The 16,751-nt window shown below is 36.6% G+C and overlaps 1 protein-coding gene, 1 long non-coding RNA gene and 27 other non-coding genes across 29 annotated transcripts; 22 read left to right on the top strand and 7 right to left on the bottom strand.

The window, feature by feature from the left end:
• Positions 1-151: 151 nt before the first annotated feature.
• Trnac-gca (transfer RNA cysteine (anticodon GCA)) lies at positions 152-223 on the bottom strand. Its single transcript has one exon. It is a non-coding gene; the product is annotated as a tRNA-Cys (tRNA).
• A 227-nt stretch (positions 224-450) lies between these two features.
• Positions 451-523, top strand: Trnar-acg (transfer RNA arginine (anticodon ACG)). Its single transcript has one exon. It is a non-coding gene; the product is annotated as a tRNA-Arg (tRNA).
• Positions 524-980: 457 nt separating this feature from the next.
• On the top strand, positions 981-1,053 carry Trnar-acg (transfer RNA arginine (anticodon ACG)). Its single transcript has one exon. It is a non-coding gene; the product is annotated as a tRNA-Arg (tRNA).
• A 549-nt stretch (positions 1,054-1,602) lies between these two features.
• On the top strand, positions 1,603-1,675 carry Trnar-ucg (transfer RNA arginine (anticodon UCG)). The gene has a single exon. It is a non-coding gene; the product is annotated as a tRNA-Arg (tRNA).
• A 596-nt stretch (positions 1,676-2,271) lies between these two features.
• Trnac-gca (transfer RNA cysteine (anticodon GCA)) lies at positions 2,272-2,343 on the bottom strand. Its single transcript has one exon. It is a non-coding gene; the product is annotated as a tRNA-Cys (tRNA).
• A 228-nt stretch (positions 2,344-2,571) lies between these two features.
• Trnar-acg (transfer RNA arginine (anticodon ACG)) lies at positions 2,572-2,644 on the top strand. The gene has a single exon. It is a non-coding gene; the product is annotated as a tRNA-Arg (tRNA).
• A 451-nt stretch (positions 2,645-3,095) lies between these two features.
• Positions 3,096-3,168, top strand: Trnar-acg (transfer RNA arginine (anticodon ACG)). Its single transcript has one exon. It is a non-coding gene; the product is annotated as a tRNA-Arg (tRNA).
• A 549-nt stretch (positions 3,169-3,717) lies between these two features.
• Trnar-ucg (transfer RNA arginine (anticodon UCG)) lies at positions 3,718-3,790 on the top strand. Its single transcript has one exon. It is a non-coding gene; the product is annotated as a tRNA-Arg (tRNA).
• A 596-nt stretch (positions 3,791-4,386) lies between these two features.
• Trnac-gca (transfer RNA cysteine (anticodon GCA)) lies at positions 4,387-4,458 on the bottom strand. The gene has a single exon. It is a non-coding gene; the product is annotated as a tRNA-Cys (tRNA).
• A 228-nt stretch (positions 4,459-4,686) lies between these two features.
• On the top strand, positions 4,687-4,759 carry Trnar-acg (transfer RNA arginine (anticodon ACG)). The gene has a single exon. It is a non-coding gene; the product is annotated as a tRNA-Arg (tRNA).
• A 451-nt stretch (positions 4,760-5,210) lies between these two features.
• Positions 5,211-5,283, top strand: Trnar-acg (transfer RNA arginine (anticodon ACG)). The gene has a single exon. It is a non-coding gene; the product is annotated as a tRNA-Arg (tRNA).
• Positions 5,284-5,831: 548 nt separating this feature from the next.
• Positions 5,832-5,904, top strand: Trnar-ucg (transfer RNA arginine (anticodon UCG)). Its single transcript has one exon. It is a non-coding gene; the product is annotated as a tRNA-Arg (tRNA).
• Positions 5,905-6,499: 595 nt separating this feature from the next.
• On the bottom strand, positions 6,500-6,571 carry Trnac-gca (transfer RNA cysteine (anticodon GCA)). The gene has a single exon. It is a non-coding gene; the product is annotated as a tRNA-Cys (tRNA).
• A 227-nt stretch (positions 6,572-6,798) lies between these two features.
• Positions 6,799-6,871, top strand: Trnar-acg (transfer RNA arginine (anticodon ACG)). The gene has a single exon. It is a non-coding gene; the product is annotated as a tRNA-Arg (tRNA).
• Positions 6,872-7,324: 453 nt separating this feature from the next.
• On the top strand, positions 7,325-7,397 carry Trnar-acg (transfer RNA arginine (anticodon ACG)). The gene has a single exon. It is a non-coding gene; the product is annotated as a tRNA-Arg (tRNA).
• Positions 7,398-7,946: 549 nt separating this feature from the next.
• Positions 7,947-8,019, top strand: Trnar-ucg (transfer RNA arginine (anticodon UCG)). Its single transcript has one exon. It is a non-coding gene; the product is annotated as a tRNA-Arg (tRNA).
• Positions 8,020-8,615: 596 nt separating this feature from the next.
• Positions 8,616-8,687, bottom strand: Trnac-gca (transfer RNA cysteine (anticodon GCA)). Its single transcript has one exon. It is a non-coding gene; the product is annotated as a tRNA-Cys (tRNA).
• A 228-nt stretch (positions 8,688-8,915) lies between these two features.
• Positions 8,916-8,988, top strand: Trnar-acg (transfer RNA arginine (anticodon ACG)). The gene has a single exon. It is a non-coding gene; the product is annotated as a tRNA-Arg (tRNA).
• A 453-nt stretch (positions 8,989-9,441) lies between these two features.
• Trnar-acg (transfer RNA arginine (anticodon ACG)) lies at positions 9,442-9,514 on the top strand. The gene has a single exon. It is a non-coding gene; the product is annotated as a tRNA-Arg (tRNA).
• Positions 9,515-10,063: 549 nt separating this feature from the next.
• Trnar-ucg (transfer RNA arginine (anticodon UCG)) lies at positions 10,064-10,136 on the top strand. Its single transcript has one exon. It is a non-coding gene; the product is annotated as a tRNA-Arg (tRNA).
• Positions 10,137-10,732: 596 nt separating this feature from the next.
• On the bottom strand, positions 10,733-10,804 carry Trnac-gca (transfer RNA cysteine (anticodon GCA)). Its single transcript has one exon. It is a non-coding gene; the product is annotated as a tRNA-Cys (tRNA).
• A 228-nt stretch (positions 10,805-11,032) lies between these two features.
• Positions 11,033-11,105, top strand: Trnar-acg (transfer RNA arginine (anticodon ACG)). The gene has a single exon. It is a non-coding gene; the product is annotated as a tRNA-Arg (tRNA).
• A 453-nt stretch (positions 11,106-11,558) lies between these two features.
• Trnar-acg (transfer RNA arginine (anticodon ACG)) lies at positions 11,559-11,631 on the top strand. The gene has a single exon. It is a non-coding gene; the product is annotated as a tRNA-Arg (tRNA).
• A 549-nt stretch (positions 11,632-12,180) lies between these two features.
• Positions 12,181-12,253, top strand: Trnar-ucg (transfer RNA arginine (anticodon UCG)). Its single transcript has one exon. It is a non-coding gene; the product is annotated as a tRNA-Arg (tRNA).
• A 596-nt stretch (positions 12,254-12,849) lies between these two features.
• Trnac-gca (transfer RNA cysteine (anticodon GCA)) lies at positions 12,850-12,921 on the bottom strand. The gene has a single exon. It is a non-coding gene; the product is annotated as a tRNA-Cys (tRNA).
• Positions 12,922-13,149: 228 nt separating this feature from the next.
• Positions 13,150-13,222, top strand: Trnar-acg (transfer RNA arginine (anticodon ACG)). The gene has a single exon. It is a non-coding gene; the product is annotated as a tRNA-Arg (tRNA).
• A 451-nt stretch (positions 13,223-13,673) lies between these two features.
• Trnar-acg (transfer RNA arginine (anticodon ACG)) lies at positions 13,674-13,744 on the top strand. The gene has a single exon. It is a non-coding gene; the product is annotated as a tRNA-Arg (tRNA).
• Positions 13,745-14,367: 623 nt separating this feature from the next.
• LOC149723728 (uncharacterized) lies at positions 14,368-16,318 on the top strand. The gene is made up of 4 exons (XM_089893493.1): positions 14,368-14,544; positions 14,604-14,671; positions 14,745-15,958; positions 16,170-16,318. The coding sequence occupies exon 3, from the start codon at positions 14,957-14,959 to the stop codon at positions 15,944-15,946; it is 990 nt and encodes a 329-aa protein (XP_089749619.1). The 5' UTR covers positions 14,368-14,544; positions 14,604-14,671; positions 14,745-14,956; the 3' UTR covers positions 15,947-15,958; positions 16,170-16,318.
• Positions 16,319-16,326: 8 nt separating this feature from the next.
• LOC149723727 (uncharacterized) lies at positions 16,327-16,730 on the top strand. The gene is made up of 2 exons (XR_016386905.1): positions 16,327-16,486; positions 16,599-16,730. It is a non-coding gene; the product is annotated as an uncharacterized LOC149723727 (long non-coding RNA).
• The last annotated feature ends 21 nt before the right edge of the window (positions 16,731-16,751 follow it).

Below are 16,751 nucleotides of genomic sequence, written 5' to 3'. Positions count from 1 at the left end.
TAAGTTCGCCAACGCTTAAATTTGTACAGAAAAATAAAGGTAATCATACTTTCAAACCGAGTAATCAGTTGTTTAAAACTTTGCACCAGTACGTTATGCGAATCGAAAACGTTCGAAGTAAATGTTGGATATAATAAATGGACAATAATAAAGGGGACACCCGGATTTGAACCAGAGACCTCTAGATCTGCAGTCGAATGCTCTACCACTGAGCTATATCCCCACACATTGCAAGGTATACAGACATATATACAATAACTTACCGAACTGTAAATTACATTACTATGGCCCAATGGATAAGGCGTCCGACTGCGGTTTAGAAGATTGAGCAATTGATATAATTTCAAACAAAAAAAACAAGTGTCTAGATAATGTTATTACGATACAAATTAATTCAAATCCAACAGAATTGGGTTGGATAGAAAGCGAACTGTAGAGTTGCAGCGCCATGGCCGCATGGCCCAATGGATAAGGCGTCTGACTACGAATCATAAGATTGAGGGTTCGAGTCCCTCTGTGGTCAATTTTGTTTTATTTAGAATTGTCCAATCAGAAGACTGAGTTCTCGAGTCCCTCTGTGGTCAATTTTGTTTTGTTTAGAATTGTCCAATCAGAAGACTGAGTACTCGAGTCCCTCTGTGTTCAATATTGCTTTATTTAATGTTCAAATAAACGAATAAGAAAAGTGGATATATAGTTTTCAATAAAAAAAAACAATGTCTTGATTATGTTAATACGATACAAACTAATTCAAATCCAACGAAATTAGGTTTGGATAGAAAGCGAACTGTAAATTACATTACTATGGCCGCTTGGCCCAATGGATAAGGCGTCCGACTGCGATTCAGAAGATTGAGCAATTGACATAATTTCAAAAAAAAAACAAACAAGTGTCTAGATAATGTTATTACGATACAAATTAATTCAAATCCAACAGAATTGGGTTGGATAGAAAGCGAACTGTAGAGTTGCAACGCCATGGCCGCATGGCCCAATGGATAAGGCGTCTGACTACGAATCAGAAGATTGAGGTTTCGAGTCCCTCTGTGGTCAATTTTGTTTTATTTAGAATTGTCCAATCAGAAGACTGAGTACTCGAGTCCCTCTGTGTTCAATATTGCTTTATTTAATGTTCAAATAAACGAATAAGTAAAGTGGATAAATAGTTTTCAATAAAAAAAACAATGTTTTGATAATGTTAATACGATACAAACTAATTCAAATCCAACAAAATTAGGTTTGGATAGAAAGCGAACTGTAAATTACATTACTATGGCCGCATGGCCCAATGTATAAGGCGTCTGACTTCGAAACAGAAAACTGAGGATTCGAGTCCTTCTGTGGTCAGTTTAGATTTCTTTAGTATTGTCCAATCAGAAGATTGTGTACTCGAGTCCCTCTGTTTTCAGTATTGCTTTATATAATGTACAACTATACGAATGAGAAAAGTGGATATATAATTTTAAACAAAAAACAAGTGTCTAGATAATGTTAATACCATACATTTTAAACAAAAATAACAAATGTATGTATGATAAAAATGAATTCAACTCCAAAGCAATTGGGCTAGATAGAAAGAGGACTTCAGTGTTTAAACGCAATGGCCGCATGGCCCAATGGATAAGGCGTCTGACTTCGAATCAGAAGATTGAGGGTTCGAGTCCCTCTGTGGTCAATTTTGTTTTATTTAGAATTGTCCAATCAGAAGATTGAGTACTCAAGTCCCTCTCTGTTCAATACTGGTTCATTTAATGTACAACTATACGAATAAGAAAAGTGGATATATATTTTAAACAAAAAAACAAATCTCTTGATCATGTTAATACCATACAAATTAATTCAAATCCAACGAAATTGGGTTAGATAGAAAGCGAATTCTAGAGTTGCAGTACTATGGTCGCATGGCCCAATAGATAAGCCGTCTCACTGCGAATCAGAAGATTGATGGTTCGAGTTCCTGTCTTGGTCATAGTTGTTGTTTAATGTACAATTCCAATTTTAAATCACATTGTATTAACAAGGTAACTAATATTCAAATCCTTTGCACTTCTGTTGCGTATGGTATAGTAACCTACCTGCGGTGCATTCGTGCGTGTGCGTGCCCAATGGATTTTGGTTTTAAGTTCGCCAACGCTTAAATTTGTACAGAAAAATAAAGGTAATCATACTTTCAAACCGAGTAATCAGTTGTTTAAAAACTTTGCACCAGTACGTTATGCGAATCGAAAACGTTCGAAGTAAATGTTGGATATAATAAATGGACAATAATAAAGGGGACACCCGGATTTGAACCAGGGACCTCTCGATCTGCAGTCGAATGCTCTACCACTGAGCTATATCCCCACACATTGCAAGGTATACAGACATATATACAATAACTTACCGAACTGTAAATTACATTACTATGGCCCAATGGATAAGGCGTCCGACTGCGATTCAGAAGATTGAGCAATTGATATAATTTCAAACAAAAAAAAACAAGTGTCTAGATAAAGTTATTACGATACAAATTAATTTAAATCCAACAGAATTGGGTTGGATAGAAAGCGAACTGTAGAGTTGTAGCGCCATGGCCGCATGGCCCAATGGATAAGGCGTCTGACTACGAATCATAAGATTGAGGGTTCGAGTCCCTCTGTGGTCAATTTTGTTTTATTTAGAATTGTCCAATCAGAAGACTGAGTTCTCGAGTCCCTCTGTGGTCAATTTTGTTTGTTTAGAATTGTCCAATCAGAAGACTGAGTACTCGAGTCCCTCTGTGTTCAATATTGCTTTATTTAATGTTCAAATAAACCAATAAGAAAAGTGGATATATAGTTTTCAATAAAAAAAACAATGTCTTGATAATGTTAATACGATACAAACTAATTCAAATCCAACGAAATTAGGTTTGGATAGAAAGCGAACTGTAAATTACATTACTATGGCCGCTTGGCCCAATGGATAAGGCGTCCGACTGCGATTCAGAAGATTGAGCAATTGACATAATTTCAAAAAAAAAACAAGTGTCTAGATAATGTTATTACGATACAAATTAAATCAAATCCAACAGAATTGGGTTGGATAGAAAGCGAACTGTAGAGTTGCAACGCCATGGCCGCATGGCCCAATGGATAAGGCGTCTGACTACGAATCAGAAGATTGAGGGTTCGAGTCCCTCTGTGGTCAATTTTGTTTTATTTAGAATTGTCCAATCAGAAGACTGAGTACTCGAGTCCCTCTGTGTTCAATATTGCTTTATTTAATGTTCAAATAAACGAATAAGAAAAGTGGATAAATAGTTTTCAATAAAAAAAACAATGTTTTGATAATGTTAATACGATACAAACTAATTCAAATCCAACGAAATTAGGTTTGGATAGAAAGCGAACTGTAAATTACATTACTATGGCCGCATGGCCCAATGTATAAGGCGTCTGACTTCGAAACAGAAAACTGAGGGTTCGAGTCCTTCTGTGGTGAGTTTAGATTTCTTTAGTATTGTCCAATCAGAAGATTGTGTACTCGAGTCCCTCTGTTTTCAGTATTGCTTTATATAATGTACAACTATACGAATGAGAAAAGTGGAGATATAATTTTAAACAAAAAACAAGTGTCTAGATAATGTTAATACCATACATTTTAAACAAAAATAACAAATGTATGTATGATAAAAATGAATTCAACTCCAAAGCAATTGGGCTAGATAGAAAGAGGACTTCAGTGTTTAAATGCAATGGCCGCATGGCCCAATGGATAAGGCGTCTGACTTCGAATCAGAAGATTGAGGGTTCGAGTCCCTCTGTGGTCAATTTTGTTTTATTTAGAATTGTCCAATCAGAAGATTGAGTACTCAAGTCCCTCTCTGTTCAATACTGGTTCATTTAATGTACAACTATACGAATAAGAAAAGTGGATATATATTTTAAACAAAAAAACAAATCTCTTGATCATGTTAATACCATACAAATTAATTCAAATCCAACGAAATTGGGTTAGATAGAAAGCGAATTCTAGAGTTGCAGTACTATGGTCGCATGGCCCAATAGATAAGCCGTCTCACTGCGAATCAGAAGATTGATGGTTCGAGTTCCTGTCTTGGTCATAGTTGTTGTTTAATGTACAATTCCAATTTTAAATCACATTGTATTAACAAGGTAACTAATATTCAAATCCTTTGCACTTCTGTTGCGTATGGTATAGTAACCTACCTGCGGTGCATTCGTGCGTGTGCGTGGCCCAATGGATTTTGGTTTTAAGTTCGCCAACGCTTAAATTTGTACAGAAAAATAAAGGTAATCATACTTTCAAACCGAGTAATCAGTTGTTTAAAACTTTGCACCAGTACGTTATGCGAATCGAAAACGTTCGAAGTAAATGTTGGATATAATAAATGGACAATAATAAAGGGGACACCGGGATTTGAACCAGGGACCTCTCGATCTGCAGTCGAATGCTCTACCACTGAGCTATATCCCCACACATTGCAAGGTATACAGACATATATACAATAACTTACCGAACTGTAAATTACATTACTATGGCCCAATGGATAAGGCGTCCGACTGCGATTCAGAAGATTGAGCAATTGATATAATTTCAAACAAAAAAAAACAAGTGTCTAGATAAAGTTATTACGATACAAATTAATTTAAATCCAACAGAATTGGGTTGGATAGAAAGCGAACTGTAGAGTTGTAGCGCCATGGCCGCATGGCCCAATGGATAAGGCGTCTGACTACGAAACATAAGATTGAGGGTTCGAGTCCCTCTGTGGTCAATTTTGTTTTATTTAGAATTGTCCAATCAGAAGACTGAGTTCTCGAGTCCCTCTGTGGTCAATTTTGTTTTGTTTAGAATTGTCCAATCAGAAGACTGAGTACTCGAGTCCCTCTGTGTTCAATATTGCTTTATTTAATGTTCAAATAAACCAATAAGAAAAGTGGATATATAGTTTTCAATAAAAAAACAATGTCTTGATAATGTTAATACGATACAAACTAATTCAAATCCAACGAAATTAGGTTTGGATAGAAAGCGAACTGTAAATTACATTACTATGGCCGCTTGGCCCAATGGATAAGGCGTCCGACTGCGATTCAGAAGATTGAGCAATTGACATAATTTCAAAAAAAAAACAAGTGTCTAGATAATGTTATTACGATACAAATTAAATCAAATCCAACAGAATTGGGTTGGATAGAAAGCGAACTGTAGAGTTGCAACGCCATGGCCGCATGGCCCAATGGATAAGGCGTCTGACTACGAATCAGAAGATTGAGGGTTCGAGTCCCTCTGTGGTCAATTTTGTTTTATTTAGAATTGTCCAATCAGAAGACTGAGTACTCGAGTCCCTCTGTGTTCAATATTGCTTTATTTAATGTTCAAATAAACGAATAAGAAAAGTGGATAAATAGTTTTCAATAAAAAAACAATGTTTTGATAATGTTAATACGATACAAACTAATTCAAATCCAACGAAATTAGGTTTGGATAGAAAGCGAACTGTAAATTACATTACTATGGCCGCATGGCCCAATGTATAAGGCGTCTGACTTCGAAACAGAAAACTGAGGGTTCGAGTCCTTCTGTGGTGAGTTTAGATTTCTTTAGTATTGTCCAATCAGAAGATTGTGTACTCGAGTCCCTCTGTTTTCAGTATTGCTTTATATAATGTACAACTATACGAATGAGAAAAGTGGATATACAATTTTAAACAAAAAACAAGTGTCTAGATAATGTTAATACCATACATTTTAAACAAAAATAAAAAATGTATGTATGATAAAAATGAATTCAACTCCAAAGCAATTGGGCTAGATAGAAAGAGGACTTCAGTGTTTAAATGCAATGGCCGCATGGCCCAATGGATAAGGCGTCTGACTTCGAATCAGAAGATTGAGGGTTCGAGTCCCTCTGTGGTCAATTTTGTTTTATTTAGAATTGTTCAATCAGAAGATTGAGTACTCAAGTCCCTCTCTGTTCAATACTGGTTCATTTAATGTACAAGTATACGAATAAGAAAAGTGGATATATATTTTAAACAAAAAACAAATCTCTTGATCATGTTAATACCATACAAATTAATTCAAATCCAACGAAATTGGGTTAGATAGAAAGCGAATTCTAGAGTTGCAGTACTATTGTCGCATGGCCCAATGGATAAGCCGTCTCACTGCGAATCAGAAGATTGATGGTTCGAGTTCCTGTCTTGGTCATAGTTGTTGTTTAATGTACAATTCCAATTTTAAACCACATTGTATTAACAAGGTAACTAATATTCAAATCCTTTGCACTTCTGTTGCGTATGGTATAGTAACCTACCTGCGGTGCATTCGTGCGTGTGCGTGGCCCAATGGATTTTGGTTTTAAGTTCGCCAACGCTTAAATTTGTACAGAAAAATAAAGGTAATCATACTTTCAAACCGAGTAATCAGTTGTTTAAAACTTTGCACCAGTACGTTATGCGAATCGAAAACGTTCGAAGTAAATGTTGGATATAATAAATGGACAATAATAAAGGGGACACCCGGATTTGAACCAGGGACCTCTCGATCTGCAGTCGAATGCTCTACCACTGAGCTATATCCCCACACATTGCAAGGCATACAGACATATATACAATAACTTACCGAACTGTAAATTACATTACTATCGCCCAATGGATAAGGCGTCCGACTGCGATTCAGAAGATTGAGCAATTGATATAATTTCAAACAAAAAAAACAAGTGTCTAGATAATGTTATTACGATACAAATTAATTCAAATCCAACAGAATTGGGCTGGATAGAAAGCGAACTGTAGAGTTGCAGCGCCATGGCCGCATGGCCCAATGGATAAGGCGTCTGACTACGAATCATAAGATTGAGGGTTCGAGTCCCTCTGTGGTCAATTTTGTTTTATTTAGAATTGTCCAATCAGAAGACTGAGTTCTCGAGTCCCTCTGTGGTCAATTTTGTTTTGTTTAGAATTGTCCAATCAGAAGACTGAGTACTCGAGTCCCTCTGTGTTCAATATTGCTTTATTTAATGTTCAAATAAACCAATAAGAAAAGTGGATATATAGTTTTCAATAAAAAAAAACAATGTCTTGATAATGTTAATACGATACAAACTAATTCAAATCCAACGAAATTAGGTTTGGATAGAAAGCGAACTGTAAATTACATTACTATGGCCGCTTGGCCCAATGGATAAGGCGTCCGACTGCGATTCAGAAGATTGAGCAATTGACATAATTTCAAAAAAAAAACAAGTGTCTAGATAATGTTATTACGATACAAATTAATTCAAATCCAACAGAATTGGGTTGGATAGAAAGCGAACTGTAGAGTTGCAACGCTATGGCCGCATGGCCCAATGGATAAGGCGTCTGACTACGAATCAGAAGATTGAGGGTTCGAGTCCCTCTGTGGTCAATTTTGTTTTATTTAGAATTGTCCAATCAGAAGACTGAGTACTCGAGTCCCTCTGTGTTCAATATTGCTTTATTTAATGTTCAAATAAACGTATAAGAAAAGTGGATAAATAGTTTTCAATAAAAAAAACAATGTTTTGATAATGTTAATACGATACAAACTAATTCAAATCCAACGAAATTAGGTTTGGATAGAAAGCGAACTGTAAATTACATTACTATGGCCGCATGGCCCAATGTATAAGGCGTCTGACTTCGAAACAGAAAACTGAGGGTTCGAGTCCTTCTGTGGTGAGTTTAGATTTCTTTAGTATTGTCCAATCAGAAGATTGTGTACTCGAGTCCCTCTGTTTTCAGTATTGCTTTATATAATGTACAACTATACGAATGAGAAAAGTGGATATATAATTTTAAACAAAAAACAAGTGTCTAGATAATGTTAATACCATACATTTTAAACAAAAATAACAAATGTATGTATGATAAAAATGAATTCAACTCCAAAGCAATTGGGCTAGATAGAAAGAGGACTTCAGTGTTTAAATGCAATGGCCGCATGGCCCAATGGATAAGGCGTCTGACTTCGAATCAGAAGATTGAGGGTTCGAGTCCCTCTGTGGTCAATTTTGTTTTATTTAGAATTGTCCAATCAGAAGATTGAGTACTCAAGTCCCTCTCTGTTCAATACTGGTTCATTTAATGTACAACTATACGAATAAGAAAAGTGGATATATATTTTAAACAAAAAAACAAATCTCTTGATCATGTTAATACCATACAAATTAATTCAAATCCAACGAAATTGGGTTAGATAGAAAGCGAATTCTAGAGTTGCAGTACTATGGTCGCATGGCCCAATAGATAAGCCGTCTCACTGCGAATCAGAAGATTGATGGTTCGAGTTCCTGTCTTGGTCATAGTTGTTGTTTAATGTACAATTCCAATTTTAAATCACATTGTATTAACAAGGTAACTAATATTCAAATCCTTTGCACTTCTGTTGCGTATGGTATAGTAACCTACCTGCGGTGCATTCGTGCGTGTGCGTGGCCCAATGGATTTTGGTTTTAAGTTCGCCAACGCTTAAATTTGTACAGAAAAATAAAGGTAATCATACTTTCAAACCGAGTAATCAGTTGTTTAAAACTTTGCACCAGTACGTTATGCGAATCGAAAACGTTCGAAGTAAATGTTGGATATAATAAATGGACAATAATAAAGGGGACACCCGGATTTGAACCAGGGACCTCTCGATCTGCAGTCGAATGCTCTACCACTGAGCTATATCCCCACACATTGCAAGGTATACAGACATATATACAATAACTTACCGAACTGTAAATTACATTACTATGGCCCAATGGATAAGGCGTCCGACTGCGATTCAGAAGATTGAGCAATTGATATAATTTCAAACAAAAAAAAACAAGTGTCTAGATAAAGTTATTACGATACAAATTAATTTAAATCCAACAGAATTGGGTTGGATAGAAAGCGAACTGTAGAGTTGCAGCGCCATGGCCGCATGGCCCAATGGATAAGGCGTCTGACTACGAATCATAAGATTGAGGGTTCGAGTCCCTCTGTGGTCAATTTTGTTTTATTTAGAATTGTCCAATCAGAAGACTGAGTTCTCGAGTCCCTCTGTGGTCAATTTTGTTTTGTTTAGAATTGTCCAATCAGAAGACTGAGTACTCGAGTCCCTCTGTGTTCAATATTGCTTTATTTAATGTTCAAATAAACCAATAAGAAAAGTGGATATATAGTTTTCAATAAAAAAAAACAATGTCTTGATAATGTTAATACGATACAAACTAATTCAAATCCAACGAAATTAGGTTTGGATAGAAAGCGAACTGTAAATTACATTACTATGGCCGCTTGGCCCAATGGATAAGGCGTCCGACTGCGATTCAGAAGATTGAGCAATTGACATAATTTCAAAAAAAAAACAAGTGTCTAGATAATGTTATTACGATACAAATTAATTCAAATCCAACAGAATTGGGTTGGATAGAAAGCGAACTGTAGAGTTGCAACGCTATGGCCGCATGGCCCAATGGATAAGGCGTCTGACTACGAATCAGAAGATTGAGGGTTCGAGTCCCTCTGTGGTCAATTTTGTTTTATTTAGAATTGTCCAATCAGAAGACTGAGTACTCGAGTCCCTCTGTGTTCAATATTGCTTTATTTAATGTTCAAATAAACGTATAAGAAAAGTGGATAAATAGTTTTCAATAAAAAAAACAATGTTTTGATAATGTTAATACGATACAAACTAATTCAAATCCAACGAAATTAGGTTTGGATAGAAAGCGAACTGTAAATTACATTACTATGGCCGCATGGCCCAATGTATAAGGCGTCTGACTTCGAAACAGAAAACTGAGGGTTCGAGTCCTTCTGTGGTGAGTTTAGATTTCTTTAGTATTGTCCAATCAGAAGATTGTGTACTCGAGTCCCTCTGTTTTCAGTATTGCTTTATATAATGTACAACTATACGAATGAGAAAAGTGGATATATAATTTTAAACAAAAAACAAGTGTCTAGATAATGTTAATACCATACATTTTAAACAAAAATAACAAATGTATGTATGATAAAAATGAATTCAACTCCAAAGCAATTGGGCTAGATAGAAAGAGGACTTCAGTGTTTAAATGCAATGGCCGCATGGCCCAATGGATAAGGCGTCTGACTTCGAATCAGAAGATTGAGGGTTCGAGTCCCTCTGTGGTCAATTTTGTTTTATTTAGAATTGTCCAATCAGAAGATTGAGTACTCAAGTCCCTCTCTGTTCAATACTGGTTCATTTAATGTACAACTATACGAATAAGAAAAGTGGATATATATTTTAAACAAAAAAACAAATCTCTTGATCATGTTAATACCATACAAATTAATTCAAATCCAACGAAATTGGGTTAGATAGAAAGCGAATTCTAGAGTTGCAGTACTATGGTCGCATGGCCCAATAGATAAGCCGTCTCACTGCGAATCAGAAGATTGATGGTTCGAGTTCCTGTCTTGGTCATAGTTGTTGTTTAATGTACAATTCCAATTTTAAATCACATTGTATTAACAAGGTAACTAATATTCAAATCCTTTGCACTTCTGTTGCGTATGGTATAGTAACCTACCTGCGGTGCATTCGTGCGTGTGCGTGGCCCAATGGATTTTGGTTTTAAGTTCGCCAACGCTTAAATTTGTACAGAAAAATAAAGGTAATCATACTTTCAAACCGAGTAATCAGTTGTTTAAAACTTTGCACCAGTACGTTATGCGAATCGAAAACGTTCGAAGTAAATGTTGGATATAATAAATGGACAATAATAAAGGGGACACCCGGATTTGAACCAGGGACCTCTCGATCTGCAGTCGAATGCTCTACCACTGAGCTATATCCCCACACATTGCAAGGTATACAGACATATATACAATAACTTACCGAACTGTAAATTACATTACTATGGCCCAATGGATAAGGCGTCCGACTGCGATTCAGAAGATTGAGCAATTGATATAATTTCAAACAAAAAAAAACAAGTGTCTAGATAAAGTTATTACGATACAAATTAATTTAAATCCAACAGAATTGGGTTGGATAGAAAGCGAACTGTAGAGTTGCAGCGCCATGGCCGCATGGCCCAATGGATAAGGCGTCTGACTACGAATCATAAGATTGAGGGTTCGAGTCCCTCTGTGGTCAATTTTGTTTTATTTAGAATTGTCCAATCAGAAGACTGAGTTCTCGAGTCCCTCTGTGGTCAATTTTGTTTTGTTTAGAATTGTCCAATCAGAAGACTGAGTACTCGAGTCCCTCTGTGTTCAATATTGCTTTATTTAATGTTCAAATAAACCAATAAGAAAAGTGGATATATAGTTTTCAATAAAAAAAAACAATGTCTTGATAATGTTAATACGATACAAACTAATTCAAATCCAACGAAATTAGGTTTGGATAGAAAGCGAACTGTAAATTACATTACTATGGCCGCTTGGCCCAATGGATAAGGCGACCGACTGCGATTCAGAAGATTGAGCAATTGACATAATTTCAAAAAAAAAACAAGTGTCTAGATAATGTTATTACGATACAAATTAAATCAAATCCAACAGAATTGGGTTGGATAGAAAGCGAACTGTAGAGTTGCAACGCCATGGCCGCATGGCCCAATGGATAAGGCGTCTGACTACGAATCAGAAGATTGAGGGTTCGAGTCCCTCTGTGGTCAATTTTGTTTTATTTAGAATTGTCCAATCAGAAGACTGAGTACTCGAGTCCCTCTGTGTTCAATATTGCTTTATTTAATGTTCAAATAAACGAATAAGAAAAGTGGATAAATAGTTTTCAATAAAAAAAACAATGTTTTGATAATGTTAATACGATACAAACTAATTCAAATCCAACGAAATTAGGTTTGGATAGAAAGCGAACTGTAAATTACATTACTATGGCCGCATGGCCCAATGTATAAGGCGTCTGACTTCGAAACAGAAAACTGAGGGTTCGAGTCCTTCTGTGGTGAGTTTAGATTTCTTTAGTATTTTCCAATCAGAAGATTGTGTACTCGAGTCCCTCTGTTTTCAGTATTGCTTTATATAATGTACAACTATACGAATGAGAAAAGTGGATATATAATTTTAAACAAAAAACAAGTGTCTAGATAATGTTAATACCATACATTTTAAACAAAAATAACAAATGTATGTATGATAAAAATGAATTCAACTCCAAAGCAATTGGGCTAGATAGAAAGAGGACTTCAGTGTTTAAATGCAATGGCCGCATGGCCCAATGGATAAGGCGTCTGACTTCGAATCAGAAGATTGAGGGTTCGAGTCCCTCTGTGGTCAATTTTGTTTTATTTAGAATTGTCCAATCAGAAGATTGAGTACTCAAGTCCCTCTCTGTTCAATACTGGTTCATTTAATGTACAACTATACGAATAAGAAAAGTGGATATATATTTTAAACAAAAAAACAAATCTCTTGATCATGTTAATACCATACAAATTAATTCAAATCCAACGAAATTGGGTTAGATAGAAAGCGAATTCTAGAGTTGCAGTACTATGGTCGCATGGCCCAATAGATAAGCCGTCTCACTGCGAATCAGAAGATTGATGGTTCGAGTTCCTGTCTTGGTCATAGTTGTTGTTTAATGTACAATTCCAATTTTAAATCACATTGTATTAACAAGGTAACTAATATTCAAATCCTTTGCACTTCTGTTGCGTATGGTATAGTAACCTACCTGCGGTGCATTCGTGCGTGTGCGTGGCCCAATGGATTTTGGTTTTAAGTTCGCCAACGCTTAAATTTGTACAGAAAAATAAAGATAATCATACTTTCAAACCGAGTAATCAGTTGTTTAAAACTTTGCACCAGTACGTTATGCGAATCGAAAATGTTCGAAGTAAATGTTGGATATAATAAATGGACAATAATAAAGGGGACACCCGGATTTGAACCAGGGACCTCTCGATCTGCAGTCGAATGCTCTACCACTGAGCTATATCCCCACACATTGCAAGGTATACAGACATATATACAATAACTTACCGAACTGTAAATTACATTACTATGGCCCAATGGATAAGGCGTCCGACTGCGATTCAGAAGATTGAGCAATTGATATAATTTCAAACAAAAAAAAACAAGTGTCTAGATAAAGTTATTACGATACAAATTAATTTAAATCCAACAGAATTGGGTTGGATAGAAAGCGAACTGTAGAGTTGCAGCGCCATGGCCGCATGGCCCAATGGATAAGGCGTCTGACTACGAATCATAAGATTGAGGGTTCGAGTCCCTCTGTGGTCAATTTTGTTTTATTTAGAACTGTCCAATCAGAAGACTGAGTTCTCGAGTCCCTCTGTGGTCAATTTTGTTTTGAATTGTCCAATCAGAAGTCTGAGTACTCGAGTCCCTCTGTGTTCAATATTGCTTTATTCAATGTTCAAATAAACCAATAAGAAAAGTGGATATATAGTTTTCAATAAAAAAAAACAATGTCTTGATAATGTTAATACGATACAAACTAATTCAAATCCAACGAAATTAGGTTTGGATAGAAAGCGAACTGTAAATTACATTACTATGGCCGCTTGGCCCAATGGATAAGGCGCCCGACTGCGATTCAGAAGATTGAGCAATTGACATAATTTCAAACAAAAAAAAACAAGTGTCTAGATAATGTTATTACGATATAAATTAATTCAAATCCAACAGAATTGGGTTGGATAGAAAGCGAACTGTAGAGTTGCAACGCCATGGCCGCATGGCCATGGCTAAGGCGTCTGACTACGAATCAGAAGATTGAGGGTTCGAGTCCCTCTGTGGTCAATTTTGTTTTATTTAGAATTGTCCAATCAGAAGACTGAGTACTCGAGTCCCTCTGTGTTCAATATTGCTTTATTTAATGTTCAAATAAACGAATAAGAAAAGTGGATAAATAGTTTTCAATAAAAAAAACAATGTTTTGATAATGTTAATACGATACAAACTAATTCAAATCCAACGAAATTAGGTTTGGATAGAAAGCGAACTGTAAATTACATTACTATGGCCGCATGGCCCAATGTATAAGGCGTCTGACTTCGAAACAGAAAACTGAGGTTTGGATAGAAAGCGAACTGTAAATTATATTACTATGCCCGAATGGCCCACTGGATAATGCATCCGACTGCGATTCAGAAGATTGAGCAATTGAGTCCTCTGTGGTCATTTTTTCCTTAAGAATCGTCAAATCAGAATATTAAGTGCTTGAGATTCTCTGTGGTCAATTCTATTTGATTTAATGTACAATTATACGAATAAGAAAGGTGGATACATAATTTTAAACAAAAGAAACCTAAGTGTCTAGATAATGTTAATACCATAAATTTTCAACAAAACTAACAAATGTATGTATGATAAAAATGAATTCAACTCCAAAGCAATTGGGCTAGATAGAAAGGGGACTTCAGTGTTTTACTGCTCTCACGGCTGGCTGACTGCCAAATTTATTTAAGTTTAAATATCTATGTTTCTTTGCTTCATTGAGTTTCTTTACGTGGCAATCTCAGTTTATTCTTAGCGCATAATTTTGATTTCATTTAAGTAAAGGATTGGCACTAGAGGTCAGAGGTTACATTCTCTACGTGGTATGTTCGTGTATTTTCTTTCTATTTAATTTATACTAATATTCTTCTCATAATTGTAGATTACCCACGATTGTGTGTACACGATTGTTTGTATTATTATTTGCAACTTTAAACGCCAAAAATTCAGGTATTAATTTAGATTAACTTCGCTGTTTTAAATCCTGTGTATATATATTGACGTGTATTCCGTTTCTTTTTAGTTACCGCATGAATTACAACCAAACGAAGCTGGTTAGCATAATAAAGCGCGTCCAACTGAAGTGCGTATAAGGAGTGCCGAGTCCTTTAGGCAAAGAACGTCTGCAGCCGCGACAGTAACTGAATTTGCTTGAACGCCGGAAGCGGTTGCAGCAAGGAAACCGACGTTTGAAGAAGCGAATACTTAGTTGTATATATAAAAAATCGAAGCTTAATGGAAGAAGAAAACATGAATGCTATAGATGATCGTAATGTGACAGTACGAAGGAAACAGACAACTTGTTCTGACACCGACCAAATGCTACATTGGAGAGAAGCCAAAAGTTTCTTAAGATCCACGGTGAACCGACTAGAAGAAATTACGATCACTGCAAACGACAAAAACGACATACAGAAAGCGACAAGTGACGTGTTCGCTGCAAAGAGAAAGTTTGACGATGTAATGTCAACAATACCCGCGGAACACGCTGAGCTCGTTGCTAAAAGAAGTAAAGATATTGAAGCATTGTTTGCAGAGGTAACAAAGAATGCAAGACTTGCGGTACAATCGTTTAGAGAAGAAGTCTTGTCGATTAAAGCTAGCTCCAGGTCAAGCCTTTCGTCAAAGCGGTCTGTGGTAGAGACCGTAGAAAAATCCCTGAAGAAAGAAAAATATAAACAAGATATCGAAGCGGCTGCGTTGAAAGCAAAGTTGGCCTATGCCGCAAAAAGGTACGAACTGGAGGCTATTAAGTTGAAAACGGAGAAGCAACTCAAAGAAATAAAAATAAACCAAGAAATTGCGGAGAGAGAGGCAATTTCATCGGCATGTTTAGACGCCCAGAGGCTTGAGAATCCATTCGGCATCCATGATGAGGAAATCGCATCACCGGCAATAAGTAAGTTAACAAAATATGTTTTGCCTGAAGAAAACTCCGCGAAAAGGCAGGAAGTACTGGAAAGCGACGAATTGCACTTACCCAAAGTTCCAACTTGTAGTAACGAAGTGAACACGAATTTAACTTCGAAGTACGACATATCACCAAATTATAATAAGAGTGGGTTCTCGTCGTATCGTTTACCTGATGTTAAAGTCGAGGTTTTTGACGGCAATCCATTGCGATTCCCTGCATGGGAAACTGCATTTGATGCACTGGTGGAAAACACTTCTACTTCTTCTTGTTGCAAACTGAAGACGCGTACCGAGAAGCGAGAACCAAACTAAAAGAACGCTACGGTAACAGTAGTATTATATGTGGCACTTTCTTAGACAAAATACACGCCTGGCCCAAAATCCCACCGAACGACGCAAGGGCTCTTGGAGTGTTTTCAGACTTCGTCAACCAAGTCGTCGTGGCCAAAAGAAAGTTTAGCAATTTAAACATTTTAGACTTTCCAACAGAAAGTGCAAAAATCGTTACCCGACTACCACCACATATATCTTGCAGATGGAAAGATACCGTGATTTTGTGGAAGACAAAACACAATGGTTCCTACCCTCCGTTCGAGACGTTGGCTTAATTTATCACTGATCATGCGGAACGTGAAAACATCCCAGAGCTACAAGGAATTTATGCTCAGGTGAAGGGTAGAAGGCAAAACGACATGACAAACCCACGAGGAGTCAATTCGTTCGCCGCATGGTCAGATAGTTCGTCTTCAGTCCCAAAATGCTTTTACTGCAAGAAATACCATCACTTGGATGAGTGTAAAGATTTCATGAATATTACAAGAACGGAACGGATCAGTTTTCTACGAACTAACGGTTTGTGTTATGCCTGTGGATCAAGTCAACGGCATAGCGCCCGTGCATGTCGCCAACGAGCCAAGTGTCGAGTGTGTAAAAGATGTCATTTAACCCCTCTGCACATATTTAGAACTTCTGAAGGTGCACAGTGCAACTGTACAAACATGTGCGAGAACCTAGTAAACGGTGACGATAGCTCAATGATTCTACCGGTCTGGATCAGGCCGAAATCTTGACCAGAGAAAGAAGTACTGTGCTATTGTATCTTGGACCCGCAGTCGAA

The sequence above is a fragment of the Ciona robusta genome, unplaced genomic scaffold (assembly GCF_009617815.1).
Source record: "Ciona robusta unplaced genomic scaffold, ASM961781v2 AP042744.1".
Lineage (NCBI taxonomy): Eukaryota > Metazoa > Chordata > Ascidiacea > Phlebobranchia > Cionidae > Ciona > Ciona robusta.
The sequence above is the reverse complement of the archived record's forward strand: the minus strand, read 5'-3'. Positions and strand labels throughout refer to the sequence as shown.